Genomic DNA, 15,263 nt, shown 5'->3' with positions numbered 1-15,263 from the left:
TCCAGCCACGTGCTCACCCCTTTACATCCTTTTATCTTATTTTGCCACTTAGTCTTTAGGCTCTATTCAGTGGCTCCAGAAGAACTGAATATCAATATATCAATATATCTATAACATGCCTCTAATATCTATCTATAACTGAAAATTTCTATATTCTGCTCCTTATCCCTGCCATGCCACGGAGCTGCTGCCGTGCCAGGGGATGCAGAGGAGCAGCCCCACTGCTTCCAGCCACGTTTGGCATCCTGCGCTCAGCCCTTTACATCCTTTTATTTTATTTTGCCGCTTGGTCTTTAAGCTCTATTCAGTGACTCTGGGAGAGCTGAAAATATCTATAAATCTATATATATAATCTATAGATATATATTATAGATATATAATAGATATATCTAAGATATATATTATAGCTATAGATAGATAGATATTATAGATATAGATATCTATATCTATATATCTATAACTGAAAATTTCTATATTCTGCCCTTATCCTGGCACACCAGGAGCTGCTGCAGGGGACTCGGAGGAGCAGCCCCGCAGGTCCCTCACCACGTCTGGCACCTCTTTCCCGCCCGCACCGGCAGCGCACGGGACCTTCCCCTTTTGGGGAAGGGAGGCGCGATTGGTGCGCGGTGCCCCCGCCGCCTTAAAGGCTCGGGGCGGGCGGGGAAGCGGCACGGGAGGCGCCGATCCCGCGGAGCCCCGGCCATGCAGCGCGCCCGCCTGCTCGCCCTGCTCGCCCTGCTCGCCCTGTGCCTGGTAAGGAGGGGCTGCCTCTGCTTTCTGCTCAAAACCTCCGGGGCCGGCTTTTCTCTTCGGCTTTAAGCGCTGCCATCTCAGCGAGAGCTTCGTGCTGTCCTCTGCAAGGTCCAAACGCTTCCACGTGGGGATTTTTTAATGCCTTTCTTCACCTTGAGGGCTCTGTAAGCCTGGCAGGGCTCTCCAGTCCATCTTCCATCCTTTCTAAGCCCGGCAGAGCTCTCCAGCCCATCTCCCAGCCCCTGTAAGCCTGGCAGAGCTCTCCAGCCCATCTCCCAGCCCAGCAGAGCTCTCCAGCCCATCTCCCAGCCCCTCCTGCAGCAGGGATGCTGAGCTGGAGGGGGACTCAGGCCTGTGCTTTCCTCTCATCTCTCCCCACTGGGTTATTTCTCTTCCTGCTGGGGGCTCCATGTGCTGAGAGCCATGCTGAGGGACACTGGGGCTCTCCTGGGTGTTAGGGATGAACCCACCAGCACTTTGGGGGGCACCGTGCACTTTGGGGCAGCTTTTGGGATTATTTTTTCCCCCTACAACGAGTTGGGGCCAAATCTGTCTGTGCTTATTTCACTCGTGAAGTTCCCCAGAGCTGAGCCCTGCTGCTGCCTCCACAGGCTGCATTTACACGCTGGGATTCGCCCTCTGAAAAGCAGGCAAAGAGAGCAAGAGTGTGAGCAGAGTTTTGGGCTCTGTCCCTGCTCCTTCCCCATCTCCAGAGGGACCCTGAGGACGGGGGTGCTTCACCCTGGGAAATGGCATTGCTGTTCCAGCAGCCAGGGCAGTGTTAGAGAGGCAGAGAGGTTGGGTTCACCCCCTGGCTGTGCTGCATTCCCTGACTGCACCTCGGGGGTCCCCCCTGCCCCTCGCTCCCAGCACGGGAATTCCCCGCAGCCCGGCCCTTCTCCTTCTGCAGGGCCGTGCCCCGACGCCTCCTCACCACTTCCTCGCAGGGCAGGGGCCGCTCCCCGCCCTCCACTTCCCCCTGGTTTCTGAAAGCCCCTGGTTAGCGGCAGGGCAGCCGTTCCAGGGACAGCTCAGCTCACTTCCCCCCCTGCCCTGGCCCAGCCCGGAGCTGGAACCTGCACCGGGGGACAGACGGCGGCTGTTTGTCCTGCCGGGGCTGGGGCAGCGTGGCCGCGGGCGTGCCCCGGTCCTTTTGCCCCAGGACCATCCTGGGAGGGCTCTCGGGGCTTTCACCGCCCTGCCGCTCTTGGAGGGGTGTCTGAAGCTGTTTTCTTTCCCAGTCCCTCTGCCAGGCGAAGGAGGGGGACACGGCGAAGGATGACAAGGCGAAGGAGGAGGTGTCTCCGCCGAAGGACGCTGCCCCGATCAACGCCACGGCCAGCGGCAGCGTGAGCCCGCCCGGCGCCAGCCCCCCGCTCCTGTCCGCGGCGCTGGGGGGGCTGGCAGCGCTGCTCCTGCACCTGCGCTGAGCCCCAGGGGCCCTGCAGCCCCCCGAGACCCTCCCCAGGACGGCACCGCCCCCGTTCCTGCCGCTCGCAGCGACCCCGGCCCCGCGGAGCGGAGCAATAAATGCGCTGGTGCCGACCCGCAGGGCTCGTCTCCGCCTCCTCCCGGTTCGGTACCGGGGCTGGTGGGGGTGTGTGGGGGCGCAGAACCGGCCCCGTCACGGGGCTTCAACCCTCGGGGCTGAGGGGCCGGGTGGGGCCAGGGCCAGGACCCTCGAGCGAGCATCTCCCGAGCGAGCGGTCCCTGTCTGTCCCCTGAGCAGTCCCCGGGCTGTCCCCGCCTGTCCCCCGAGCATCCCCCGAGCGAGCGGTCCCTGTCTGTCCCCTGAGCAGTCCCCGAGTCCCCGCCTGTCCCCCGAGCATCCCCCGAGCATCCCCCGAGCCGTCCCCGCCTGTCCCCTGAGCATCCCCCGAGCCGTCCCCGGGTGGTCCCCGCCTGTCCCCCGAGCATCCCCCGAGCCGTCCCCGCCTGTCCCCCGGGCGGTCCCCGAGCACGGCTTGGCCGGTGCCTCCCTCCTCGAAGTCCTTGCCCACGGAGCTGCCAGTGCCCATGGGCACTAGAGGGCACTGGGATCCCATCCCGGCACCAGCATCGGGCTGGGGGAGCTGCCAGGCTGTGCGCACGACAAAGACAAGGACACCAACCAGCCAGGCAGGGCTGTATCTTACACACGTACATAAATACAGTTCGGGGGAAGGAACGCCTGTGGGGAGGGGCCCTGCTGCTCTCCAGAGGGTGCCACGCTGGCTGTGTCCATGGGATCCTTCATGGGCCGTGTTCAGGCCTCCATGGAGGGAGGGTGGTGGTCATCCCCCACAGCAGCAGCTGGGACAGAGGTGCTTGGGCTGCAGCGTGGATGGGTCTGAGGCCTCCTGCCCCAGTGTGGGGATGCTGGCAGGGTGTCCCCGTCCTGCCCCACGGCACCTCTGTCCCTCACAGCACCTGGATGTCCCAGATCTGCGTGGCTCGCTCCTCAGCCATGTCCCACACGATGGCGTGGTCCCGGTCGTAGCTGCGGCCGCCTGCAGGGCGAGGGGGAGGTTTGGGGAGGGCAATCCCCGCTCCTGATGGAAACAGCCCCTTCTGGGGCGTCCCTGGGAAAGCAGGGGTGTCCGGGGCTGGGGCCTCACCCTTGATGTCAAGGATCATGTCCTCGAACATCTGGCTGTGGATCCTGCCCCGGGAGTCCACGCTCCAGGTCTGCCGCGGCAGCCGCGTCTCGGACCAGAGCACGGCCTTGGCTCCTTTCCCCGCCGGCCCGATCACCTGCAGGCTCATGGTGGGGGCCACCTGCAGGGGACACGGGCAGGGATGGCCCTCTAGGGCAGCTGCCTCTGGGCTGCAACGTGGGTGAGCAGGGGGACCCCCTCGGCAAGAGGTGCGGGTGGTGAGGGTGGCAAAAACTCTGCGGGGAAGGCAGAGGTGGCTTCACATCCCCAGGGGAGACTCGGGGAGGAGAATCGCCGGATCTTTGGGATCAGAGGCTGGGAGAAGCTCTTATAAACCCCGGAAGATGGCGGTGGGGAGGGGAGCGCCCAGAGGAGCCCTGCCAGAGGCTGCAGGTCCCCTGGGTGGCGCTGGCTCTCACAGCCGAGCCCTGACCTGGTTTTTGATCAGCCCATCCTCGTAGTACCACACGGAGCTGCTCTGCTCGCTCAGGCTGGAGACCACAACCCTGCCCGCCTTCATGTCCTCCACATCGTCGGGGACCGAGAGGAAGAGCTGCAGCTCCCTGCTCCTGATGTGGAAATAAACCCTCCTCTGCAAGAGAGGAGCCTGGCCTTGCACCCCAGACCCTGGCCTTGCACCCCAGACCCTCCTCTGCAAGAGAGGAGCCTGGCCTTGCACCCCAGACCCTCCTCTGCAAGAGAGGAGCCTGGCCTTGCACCCCAGACCCGCCTGCCTGCAGCTCCTCACCCGGCTGGGGCTCTGGGAGGGAGGATCCTGCATTCAGGGGGGTTCTCCCCATTGTTCTCCCCCCCAGGATGTCCCCAGGTGTCCCCGGGCAATGGCTGTGCCCGTGACCTGTCCTTGGCAGCTGGCACGGCTCACCACGCTGGGATGCTGTGTGTGTTTTACGAGGCACTTGCCCACGGGGAGCATTTCACCACAAAGGCAGCCACTCCCAGGGTGGGGGACAGGAATCTGTGGTGACAGCGCTGAGCTGGTGGCACCGTTCCTGTGTCAGAGCTGCCAGGATCTCCAGCTGCCCCAGCCCAGCAGCTCTGTCTCCATGTGAACCCCGTGCCCCGGGGTTTTGGGTTCACCCCAGTGGGTGACACGGCCCTGTCCCCTCCCAAAGGTGCCCCTCACCTGTCGGATGGGGTAGAGGGACCCCACGTGCTGGAGCCCGCTGTAGGTCAGCCAGTTGGTGATCTCAGTGCAGTCCAGCAGCCACTGCCGCCCTCGGAAATCACCGTGCTCACACAGCACCCAGCTGTGGGGACAGGGGGCACAGGAGGGGTCACCCTGGGCGGGCAGGGGACACCCAGGGGAGCACAGGAGGGGTCACTCCAGATGGGCAGGGGACACCCAGGGGGGCACAGGATGGGTCACCCCGGGCAGGCAGGGGACACCCAGGGGTGCCAGGGTCACTCACATCCCTCCTTTGACCCGCACGGACAGCACGTGGTTGTTGAAACCCTCAGCCTGCAGACTTCGCACCTCGGAGTTGAGCTCGATCTCCTTCCCCTCGAAGCACTCCAGGCCGTGCAGGAAGATGGAGGGCTCCGAGAAAAACTGTGGGATTGGGGGGCAAAGGGGGGAGTGAGGGCTCCTGGGGGGCAGAGCCAGAACTGGGGGTGCCATGAGAGGGGAAAAACATCCTGGGGAAAAAGGGGAAAGGAAAGGAAAGGAAAGGAAAGGAAAGGAAAGGAAAGGAAAGGAAAGGAAAGGAAAGGAAAGGAAAGGAAAGGAAAGGAAAGGAAAGGAAAGGAAAGGAACTGACCAGTGGAACTCTCCTCAAGGAGCAGATGGCGGTGGAGCAGAGGCAGCCCATGGCGCTGAGCGTGGGGTACTCGCCCTCGGACAGCACGTGCTGCTCCCCTGTGAAGTCCTGCCCATCGAACAGGATCCAGCTGGTGGGGAGGAGCGTTCCAAGCTGACAGAGCTGTCGTGGAGGGCACCCATCCCTCCCCAGCACCCTGACACCCCACCTGCCCCCGCGGACTCTGCAGGAGCGCGGGGTGAAGGCTTCGGGCAGGGCCTCCTGGTCCTCCTCAAAGGCAACGTGATCCCCCAAGAAGTCAGGCTCTGAGAAAAGCAGGATCTGGGCAGGGGAGCACGGGGCTCGGTGAGGGGGCAAAGCGTCACCAGCACCCCCAAGGGGCTGCAGCCCCCTCCCCATCCAGCAGCCCTGACCTTGGAGACGAAGTGCAGGTTGTGCTCCCTGACCTGGAAGGAAGCAGAGCGGGGCTGGTGGGGGTCTGGCCGTGACACCACCAGCCCGGGGGGTGCCATGGGGGGTCACTGTCCCCTCACCTGCAGGATGGGCTGGGCAGAGGCGATGTGGCAGTCGGTGGCGCCCCAGTCCTCGCAGCTGCGGTACACGCCCTTCTCCAGGATGTACTGCTCGCCCGAGTAGTTGGGGCCCTCGTAGGCCACCCAGCTGCGGGGGGCAGGTGAGTGCTGGCCCATTCCCCCCCGAGCGCCCCCCGAGCCCCCTGGCACACTCACACTCCGCTCAGCACGTGGATGGACTGCGTGACGCTGCCGTAGCCGGCCAGCCCCGTGTCGGGCAGAGCCTCGCTCAGCTCCACGCTCGCGCCCTCCTCGAAGTCCATGGCCTCAAACAGGACCAGGGCTGGGTCAGAGAAGTCCTGTGGGGAGAAGGAGCCCCCCCAGGCCCTGGTCTGTCAGGGGAAGGGGCTGTGGGCTGGGCACACGCACAGCCAAGGGTGGGAGCAGCTGCCAAACTTTGCTTGGATGATTTTGGGGGACCTCAGGCCTTGCCCAGCTGCCTGATGCAGGCAGGGACGGCTCCCTTTGGGGGTGAGGATGGGATGGGGGTGCCTAGATCTGTCAGATCCCTTCCCCAGCCGTTCCCATTGCTGCCCTCACCGTCCGGATCAGCCGCAGGGACACCAGCTCCTGGCTGTAGCCGCCCCACTGCCTCCAGTCCTGGTACTCGCCTTCCTCCAGCAGGTACTGGTGGCCACGGAATCCTTCCTTCTCGTAGCCAACCCAGCTGTGGCACAGGCAGACACGGGCACTGAGGACTCCAGAGGGTTTCCACGTGCTGGGGCACAGGGGCACCATCCACAGCCTCTCCCCCAGGTGCCCCAGAGCCATTCCACAGCCCTTCCTGGCTGGGATGCCAGCCCTGCCCTCCCCGTGGCACTCACCAGCCCCCCAGGACACGCAGGGAGCCCACGGTGGGCAGAGCTGGCTCGGGCAGGCGCCTCAGGTCGTAGATGTCCCTGCTGATGGTGAAGCTGCGGCCCTGGAAAGCTGCAGCCTCGTAGATCAGCACCTGGGGACAGGTGGGAAAGGTGAGGAAGGGACAAGGTGGGGTGAGGAGGGTCCCAGGGCCATCCCAGCCCAGGGTTCCTGGCTCACCTGTGGCTCACCAGGCCTCTCCACGACGGGACAGCCCTGGAAGGAGAAGGAGCCCCAGTGAGGCTGTGGTGGCAGGAGGAGACCTCGCAGGGACATCTGCTGCCACCCTACAAAGTCTGAGCTGGGTTTTGGGTCATTTTCATTCAAGAAGCTCCTTTGAAGCTTTCCCTCACCCCTAACCCTCAGGAGCACTTTCCAAAGCCACGCTTGGCCCATTTCCCACACCGTGATCTCACTGATGGCAGCCAGGAGCTGCCAGGACTCGCTCACACCTGGACACAGCCCTGGCACCCCTGGCAGCACCCCCAGAGCCAGCACTCACCAGCCTGATGGGATGCATGGAGCAGATGGATGGCTCCTTTGCTCCCCAAGCCTTCAAATTGGGGTACCCGCCCGGCTCCAGAACATAGGGATCATCGTCAAAGAAAGGCTTGGAGTAAAGCAGCCACCTGGGGGATGGGGAAAGGGGTCACTCCCTGTTCCTGCCGGTACCCGAGCCCACCCGCAGCCCCCAGCCCCCGGGTCCCCTCACAGGCCCGAGTGGACGATGATGGAGGCGGCCGCCAGCGCCTGGCCCCGCTCGCGGGTGTCCTCGGCCGAGCCGCTGAAGCGGAGCCGGGCGCCCTCTCCGTTCTCCTGGGCGAACAGGCTGATCTGGGGCGTGCGGTAATCCTGCGGGGACAGCGGCGGCGTTCGGGGCCCGCTCTGTGCCCGCGGGCAGAGCCGGGGGCTCGGGGGTCCCGGCACTCACCCGCACCACCCTCTTGAAGGAGCCGATGCGGAAGGGGCGGCTGCTGCGGGGCTGCCGGCCGTGCCCGCTGTCCCCGGTGTCCCCGCTGTCCCCGTACGCCGTCCAGGGGTTGTCGATCTCCACGTCGCCCTCGGCCAGGACACATTTGCGCCCTCGGAACCGCGGCTTCTCGTACATCACCCACCTGCGAGCGGCGTGGGGGCGACACGGGGGAGACCCCGCGTTACCGGAGCCCGCCGGGCCCCCGGGCAGGCTGTGGGGGGCACGGGCTGCGCCGCCGCGCCGGTAATTAGCAGCGGCAGGTGATTAGCAGCGGCAGGTGATTAGCAGCGGCAGCACGGGCGCTCCCGGAGTCCCTGCCCTCCCTGGTGTCCTCTCCGCCTGTCCCTACCCGCCTCGGATGACTCGGATGGAGATGGTGTGGGACAGCTCCCAGGACGTGGCGTCGGGGATGTCGTCCCAGATCTCCCGTTTGTGCCCCGCGAAGCCGGCGTCGGAGTAGAGGATGATCTGGGGAGGGCGACACGGCCCGGGAGTGCTGCCAGCCCGGCCCGGCCCGCCAGCCCTGCCCGGCCACACCGCCCTCCCTGTACCTTGCCGGGTCTTGTGTTGATCTTCTCCAAGCCCTCCTTATCGTCCTGCTGGGAAGAGCCCGGGGGACGGGCGGGTGAGGAGCGCGGGGCCACCTCGGCTGAGGCAGCCATGGCCCTGCAGCCTCGCGTCTGGCGCCTGCCAGGCCCTCCCACCGCCCCGGGCAGCCACACCTCGAGCATTCCTGCCCTGCTGGGGAGCAGCCTCCCGTCTGCCCCCGACCCTCCTGGCACCTGCCCGGGACCCTCCCAGCAGCCGTGCTGGCACCCTCCCATCCCTTGACCTCCCATCACCATCCCTTGACCTCCCATCACCATCCCTTGACCTCCCATCCCAGTGCCCTCCCATGACCCATCCCAGTGCCCTCCCATCACCATCCCAGTGCCCTCCCATGACCCATCCCAGTGCCCTCCCATCACCATCCCAGTATCCTCCCATCACCATCCCAGTGCCCTCCCATCACCATCCCAGTGCCTGCACTTTCACCCCATGGCCTCTCTGACCAGAGAGGAAGCACCAGCCACATTTTGGGAGCAGGGAAGGATGCTGCAGGGAAGGAGAGCATCCCCCAGTGCTGGATTCACTGGGATTCACTCACCAGGACAGGCTCGAGGCTCAGGGTCACGGTGCTCTCTGGCTCCTCGGGGACAGAAGGGACAGAGCCCGAGCTCAGGGCTTCCAGCACGGCCACCTCGGGGCCAGGGTGGCCAGCAGGGCCCAGCCCGTTGTGGTCGCTGGGGCAGGGTGGGTCCGAGCCCCCGCTGCGGTGGGGCAGCTGGAGCAGGGCGGCGCCGGGGCACACGAAGCGGCCGTAGAGCACGCTCTTGTCCAGGCGGGAGTAGGGCTTGCCCTCCTCGGCCCCGGCTGCCCGCTGCTCCAGGAAGTGCGAGAGCAGCGCCATGCCCTTGAGGACGTTCCCTCGGAAGGGCACGCTCCTCTCGGCCGCCGCTTGGGCGTTTCCATCCTCTCCCAGCGAGCCCCCCTCCACCCACCCCTCGCCCTCCGCGCCGTCCCCGGGCACCCCCCGGCGGCTCCCGGCGGCCGCCCGCTCCTCGGGGCTCAGGTAGGGGTTCTCGATCTCCTCCTCTTCCTCGGGGGGCTCCTGGGGCCGCCCCGGGGCCGGGCCCCGCTCCAGCAGCTCCCGCAGGGCCTGGGGCAGGGACAGGGGGGCGCGGGGGGCCACGCGGTGCTCGTGGATGGGCGGCAGGGCAGCGCAGCGCCCCAGCGCCGACGGCCGCGGCTGCCGCGGGGCTTTGGGCGCCTTCCGCATCTCCGAGGGCTCCATGTTCCGCAGCGTGTCCACGAAGATCTCCATGTCCACCAGCAGCTCGGGGTCCTCCTCGCTCGCGTCCGGGGGGCTCTCAGCCGCGGGCTCGGGGGCTGGGGGCTCGCTGGGGGGCTCGGGGACGCTCTCGGGCTCTTGGGCTGCGCCCTGGGGCTCTCCCGTCGTCTCCTCCCCCTCCAGCTCAATCTCAGCCTTTGCTAGTGCCGCTGTTTCGGATGAAGGCTCTGGACCCTCGCTCACCTCTGAGGGTGGGGTCTCGGGGGTGCTGCCAGCCCCCGGGGCGCTCTCTGTCCTCGCTGGCGTGGCGGGCATGCTGCCATCCGCATCTGCCACGCTTCCCTCACCCGTGGCAGCCGGAGCAGCCCGGCCAGCCGAGGGACGCTGCGGGGAGCTGCTCACGCTGCTTTGCGGGTCCCCGGCCCCCGGAGCCGCCTCCACCGCCGCGGGCTCGTCTTGTGCTGAGTCCTTCTCCTCGGGGGATGCCTCCTCTGGGGGCCCGGCGGCCTCTGCGCTGCCCGGCGAGCTCTCCCTGCCCGCTGCGGCCGCCGCAGAGCCGCTGCCCTCCCGCCCGGGGCTGTCCCGCTGTGCCGAGGCCGCGGTGGCCCCGGCGGTGCCGTGCGTCCCGTTCGGAGCCCCCCGTCCCTCCGCGTCCCTGCCCGTCCGCAGCACGGTGACCTGCCGGGCCCTGGGCAGGGCAGGGGCGCTGCCGGCCTTGGCGGCACCCGGGGCACCGGGCCCGTCCCCGGGAGCCGCCGCGGGACGCTCGGCGGGCCGGGTGGGCAGCAGGGTGCCGTGCACGTAGCTCTCCCGGTGCACCGGCACCTCCGCGGAGGGGGAGCCGTCCCCGCCGGGCCCCCCCTTGCCCCGCTCGTCCTGGCGCCGGGGCCGCTGCGCCGGGGCGTAGACCTGCGAGAAGATGGGGCCGTGCGCCGTGAAGTCCTTGAGGAGGCCGGCGGGGGACGCGTGCTCCCGGTGGGTCGGGGCGGCGGGGCCGGAGCCCGAGCCCGTCTTCTCCACGATCTCCCTCTCCCAGGCCTGCAGCAGGAGGGACACGCGGGACGGGCTCCCGTCCCGGCCCCGCGCGCTCCCGGGGCTCTGCAGGCGCCGCGACACCAGCGAGACCTTCTGGAAGCGGGAGCGGCCCTCGGGGGCAGCCGCGGCCCCCGGCTTCATGCTGAGCTCCGCGCTGGAGACGAAGGCTCTGCTCTTGCTGTGCCGGAACGGCGGATCCATGGCAGGGAATGGCTCCAGCTCCGTGGCTCTCCCCGCGCTGCCGGGCTCAGCCCCCGCGGCCGCCGCGCTGGGGCTGGCAGAGCTGCGGGGACAGAAGGAGTCTGGGAGAGCTGAGAACACCCCCCGCGGGTCCCAAAGCGGGCCTTTACACCCCCAGAGCTCCCTGTGATCCTGAGGGACAGTTTGGGAGCACAGGAGGCGGTTTTGGGGCTCCTCGTGGTGCTCACGCAGGGTGTGGGGGCTCCCTGTGCCCGGCCGTGCCAGCGCTGCTGTGTCCGGCAGGGCCGGGGGCAGCTCTGCCACACCGGGGCGGGCTCGGGCTGTGGCAGAGCCTGGCGGGGCTCGGGTGAGCGTGCACGATGCAGCCGGGCCGTGCCGTGCCCCGAGCTGCGGGATGAGTCAGGCGGGCAGCAGGGCTGCGCCGAGTCAGCAGAAGCAGCAAACAAACAAGCCCAGAAAACAACAGGGAAGCTACTCCGTGGGGAAAAGCCTGGCTGGGATCGGGAGCTGGGATCGGGTGCTCAGGAGGAGGTGGAGACCTGAGCAGCTCCATCCCCTGACCCTTCCTGTGGCTGCCTGGCAAAGGTGGGATTGCTGCGTCCTCCTCTGCAGCTTCCTCCCAGCAGGGCACGAGGAAACGAACGGGAATAATCGTCCAGAGCTCATCCCCGACCTGAGATTGTCCCCAGCACGCAGCTCCACCTCCTGGCGATGGCTGCTGCAGGGTGGGCGTCGCTCTGGGGCTCAGGGCAGGGGACAGGGACACAGTGCCACCTCGGCCTGGGGGGATGTGCCTGCCCCAGAAAGGTTTTATTGCTGGTTTGGGGTTGGGAAGCAGCTGACACAGCAGGTACTGGGGAGGGAGCTGGCAGGGCACCCACGTCCCAGTATCTCCCAGTTAGGAGCTGTGCAGCGTCACCGCCCAGCTGGGGGCAGTGGCGGGGACGGGGATTTGGGGTCAGCCCGAGGACAGGCTGGGATTAAGGTCCCCATCCAGAATGGGGACACCTCCCTGCACAAATCCCAGGGCTGCTTTCCCTGGGGGACACCTCGGGAGAGGAGCTCATCCTGCAGCAGCCGGGTGGGACCAATCCAGCCCTGCCAGGTTGGGTTTTCCCAGCCCCGAGGGCGATCAGGGGCCGGGGGCAGGCAGGGAAGTGCTGGGTACAGGCAGCTGCCTGTCCCTGCTGCCAGCCCACCATGCGCCCTCCTGAGCCCGGCCCAGCAGGTCTTTCCAGAACAGATAGGAAGAGTTTGTGTCATTTCTCCGGAAGGCGATGAGACCTTGTCTGGGGCAGCCAGCACCGCTGGAGGCTGGGACCAGCCTGGGTGGGGCTGCACAGCCGCATGGCCACAGCTGGGTGCCCAGGGCCACAGCCGGGTCCCCAGGGCCACAGCCGGGTCCCCAGGGCCATGGCATGTGCCAGTGGAAGGGGGATGGATGCACTGGCCGTGCAGGATGGCTGCAGGACAGCACAGGGACACAGGGACAGGGACAGGGACAGGGATGCTGGCTCCGTGCTGGGGGGAGGGAGCACCTGCTGACTCAGCATCCTCCCTCTCACCTGGAGCTGCATTTCCGAAGATCTCCAGGTCGGTCTTTCCTATCCCATCCCATCCCTGCACCTGGTGCCCCCCAGGTCCTGGGAAAGGAGCCCACCCAGAGCCCTGCACTGCCCCAGCATTTTCTGTTTCTGCTAAACCAATTCCCACTGCAGCAATGGGTCAAGGACACGAGGACGCAAGGACAGGAGGACAAGACCCTGCAGCTCCCAGGCTGCCGCTGCCGGCCATCCCCGCCTGCCCGGACGTGCCAGGCTGCATCCAGCGCTGTTGCCACACCGGGGCACCCAGCACGGCTCTAATTAATCCCCTTTGGCCAAGCCAAGCCCCTGACCTCGTTTGCTGCCTCCCGTCACCCCAAAGGGTCCCCCAGCAGCCGAGTCAAAGGCGCTGTTTGATACCCAGCAGAGACGGAGGGGCCGAGGGCGGCAGCTGCGGCTGCCTCTGAGCCGGTGACCACGGACTAAGCTGAGCCTGCGGCCACGTTGGGCTGAGCTCTGTCAGCGCGGGCTGAGAGCGGACCTGCCACCTTCAGGAGAATCGGGGATCTGGGTTGGGCGGCTGAGGCTCATGGGGAGCGCAGGGGAGCCCCCGGCCCCGCTCGCTGCCCCTGTTCTGCCGGGCCATGGCCAGCCCTGCGGCACGGCGGGGGACAGCGGTGACAGGGGAGCCCCGCTGCCCCCTCAGCCCGGGTCCTGCAGCCGTGCGGGAGCCCAGCTCACTCTGGCACCTCTTGGGATGCACTGCGGTGGCAGGAGCTGGATTACACCCCCCGAGCCCCCCAAATTCAGGGAACCCCCGAACCTCTTCCCTGCCAGCCCCCGCCAGCCGGGCAGCGCCCGGTGCCCCGCAGCCCCCGTACCTGCCGGCCGAGGGTCCCGCCGTGCCGGGCCGGGCTCTGAGCCGTGCCGGGCCGGGCTCTGAGCCGTGCCGGGCCGGGCTCTGAGCCGTGCCGGGCCGTGCCGTGCCGTGCTCTGAGCCGTGCCGGGCCGTGCCGGGCTGTGAGCCGTGCCGGGCTCTGAGCCGTGCCGGGCCGTGCTCTGAGCCGTGCCGTGCCGCGCCGCGCCGAGCGGGCTCGCGGGGCTGCTCTCTGCACACCGCACAGCTGGGCGGACCGGCAGAGTCACCCTGAGCACCCAGCCCTGAGCACCCAGCCCTGAGCACCCAGCCCTGGCGCAGCGGAGGTTTGGCATTCCTCAGGTGCTGACAGCCGGGGAGCCGGTCAGGCTGGTTCCCGACCCGGCTCCCCCGTTTCCTCCGACTCAGCAGTGCCGCAGGGAGCCCAGCCGGCCTGGGTGGCTCCGGGTGGCTCCGGGTGGCTCTGGGCCCCCCCCGCTCTGTCCCACCGCCCACCGAGCGAAGGGCGATGGAACCTCGGAGGGGACACCAGGGACCGCTTTGTCCCCGCACCTCCGGCCAGCGCGGCGCTCCAGCAGGGCCGGGGGGGCTGCAGGGTCCCAGCAGGGCGGGGAGGGGCTGGGGGTCCGCAGGGCTGGGGGCGCCCCGGGTCAATGCTCGGGGGTCCCACACGGAGCCCCCGGCACTGCAGCGCGTTCCCGAGGGGCTCGGAGTGCGGGGGCATCCCCCGGGTCTGAGGGGCTCTCGAGGGGCTCTCGCGGGCTCGGGGAGGGGGTGCCCAGCGCAGTAGCCCTGGGCGACCGCGGGAGCCCTGACCCGGGGCGCAGCAGGGCCAGCCCTGCCCTCCCGGAGCCGCTGCGGTGCCCGGGGCCACCACTCCCGGCTCTGGCCCTGCCCGGGAGCCTCCCCGGCCACCGCCAGCCCGGCGCAGGTGGCCACAGCTCAGCCCTGCCGGGGCCACCCCGCTCTGGGTGGCGCCGCTCACGTGCTGGGGAAACTGAGGCACGGCCGAGCTCCCTCTGCCGGCTTCTGGCCGGTTCCCGGTGCCCTCCCGTGCCCTCGGCCGGGCTCCCAAGGGTGGCTGAGCGGGTGCTTGTGGCCCCTGCTTCCCCCCGGTGCTTGCAGGAGGGGCAGCCGTGGGGTCCCGGCCCGGTGCTGGGGCTGGCTCAGTGCGGGTGCACGCGTGTGTTTGGCGTGTGCCAGGCTGTGCCAGGCTGTGCCAGGCTGTGCCAGGGTGGGTGTCCGTGCCGAGCCAGCCGCGGCTCCAGCGGGAGCTCCCTGCACTGGCCGGGCAGCGTTGAGTCAGCGCTGGGGAGGCTCCCCCCGCAGCAAACCAGTTCCCCGGGCACTGGAGAAACTGGAGGGACACCGGGGCGAGCCTGGGCCTTGAGTCACTGTGTGCCAAGGGAGGGACACGGAGCGGGGCACGCTGGGGACGGGCGGGGTCGGGCTCAGCCGCAGCTCCCGGCAGGGAAACGGGGCCGGGGGGAGCCCCAGAGCGCCCCGAGTCCGGCCCCGAGTCCGGCCCCGAGTCCGGCCCCGAGTCCTCCCGGGGCTCCAGGGGCGTCCCGCGGTCATCGTCCCTCCAGCGGGGGAAATGGGCAGGTAGGAGAGGAAAGAGAAGAGGAAGAGGAAAAGGAAGAGGAAAAGGAAGAGGAAAAGGAAAGGGACTCCCCCATGAGCCGTGTCCCCTGCCCCGCTGGACTCGGGGTGCCGCTCCCCGCTCCCAGCGGGATCCGGAGGGCTCAGCTCCGTTCGGCCACAGCTGCCAAGCGTTCCCAGCTCCCAGCACCGGGGCGGGGCAGCCGCTGCTGTGTTTGGAGGCAGTGAGGGCCGTGGGCTCTGGAGGTATCAGCCGGCTCAGCTCCTTGGGAGCGCCCTGAGCGGGACATTGGAGGGGGCTCTCCAGCCCCCCAAGAAAGATGAGAGCCCTGTTTGCCAGGCCACCACTGAGAGGAGGAAGATGCAGGAGAGGCCGATGCTTTGGGAGGTGAGATTCAGCTGCTGAGGAGAGGCTCTGCCTTTCCTCAATACCCTGCTGAGCCCTCCTGGCTCCCCCAAAGCAATTTTAGCAATTTTCTCCCCCACTGCCTGGGTTTGCTGTTGGGGGAGTGAGGTTTGAACAGGGCTGGGGGGATTTAAGGGGCAAGGGCAGACGTGTGAGCTCTGGTCTAGGGGGGTCTGCAGCCTCCGAGGAACATC

At 67.7% G+C, this 15,263-nt stretch overlaps 1 protein-coding gene and 1 long non-coding RNA gene across 2 annotated transcripts; one reads left to right on the top strand and one right to left on the bottom strand.

The window, feature by feature from the left end:
- The first annotated feature begins 633 nt into the window (after positions 1-633).
- On the top strand, positions 634-2,307 carry LOC143695600 (uncharacterized). The gene is made up of 2 exons (XR_013184988.1): positions 634-756; positions 1,998-2,307. It is a non-coding gene; the product is annotated as an uncharacterized LOC143695600 (long non-coding RNA).
- An 849-nt stretch (positions 2,308-3,156) lies between these two features.
- On the bottom strand, positions 3,157-10,640 carry CRYBG2 (crystallin beta-gamma domain containing 2). The gene is made up of 19 exons (XM_054648442.2): positions 8,721-10,640; positions 8,125-8,169; positions 7,923-8,041; positions 7,532-7,715; positions 7,313-7,452; positions 7,103-7,229; positions 6,781-6,816; positions 6,567-6,694; positions 6,283-6,409; positions 5,899-6,041; positions 5,704-5,830; positions 5,584-5,616; positions 5,379-5,491; positions 5,171-5,300; positions 4,823-4,962; positions 4,537-4,660; positions 3,826-3,984; positions 3,354-3,513; positions 3,157-3,245 (listed from the first exon to the last, which is right to left on the bottom strand). Exons 1-19 carry the CDS (start codon positions 10,638-10,640, stop codon positions 3,157-3,159), a joined length of 4,044 nt encoding a protein of 1,347 aa, XP_054504417.2.
- Positions 10,641-15,263: the final 4,623 nt, after the last annotated feature.

The sequence above is a fragment of the Agelaius phoeniceus genome, chromosome 22 (genome assembly GCF_051311805.1).
Source record: "Agelaius phoeniceus isolate bAgePho1 chromosome 22, bAgePho1.hap1, whole genome shotgun sequence".
Classification (NCBI taxonomy): Eukaryota; Metazoa; Chordata; class Aves; order Passeriformes; family Icteridae; genus Agelaius; species Agelaius phoeniceus.
Note: the sequence above shows the minus strand (reverse complement) of the source record. Positions and strands in the feature narration are given on the sequence as shown.

Coding starts and splice junctions, on each gene's coding strand:
- CRYBG2 (XM_054648442.2), bottom strand. CDS start 10,640: ATGGATCCGCCGTTCCGGCACAGCAAGAGCAGAGCCTTCGTCTCCAGC. Junction 4,661..4,822: donor GTGCGGGTCAAAGGAGGGAT/GTGAGTGACCCT, acceptor CTGTCCCCACAG/CTGGGTGCTGTGTGAGCACG. Junction 3,514..3,825: donor ATGGGCTGATCAAAAACCAG/GTCAGGGCTCGG, acceptor TGTCCCCTGCAG/GTGGCCCCCACCATGAGCCT.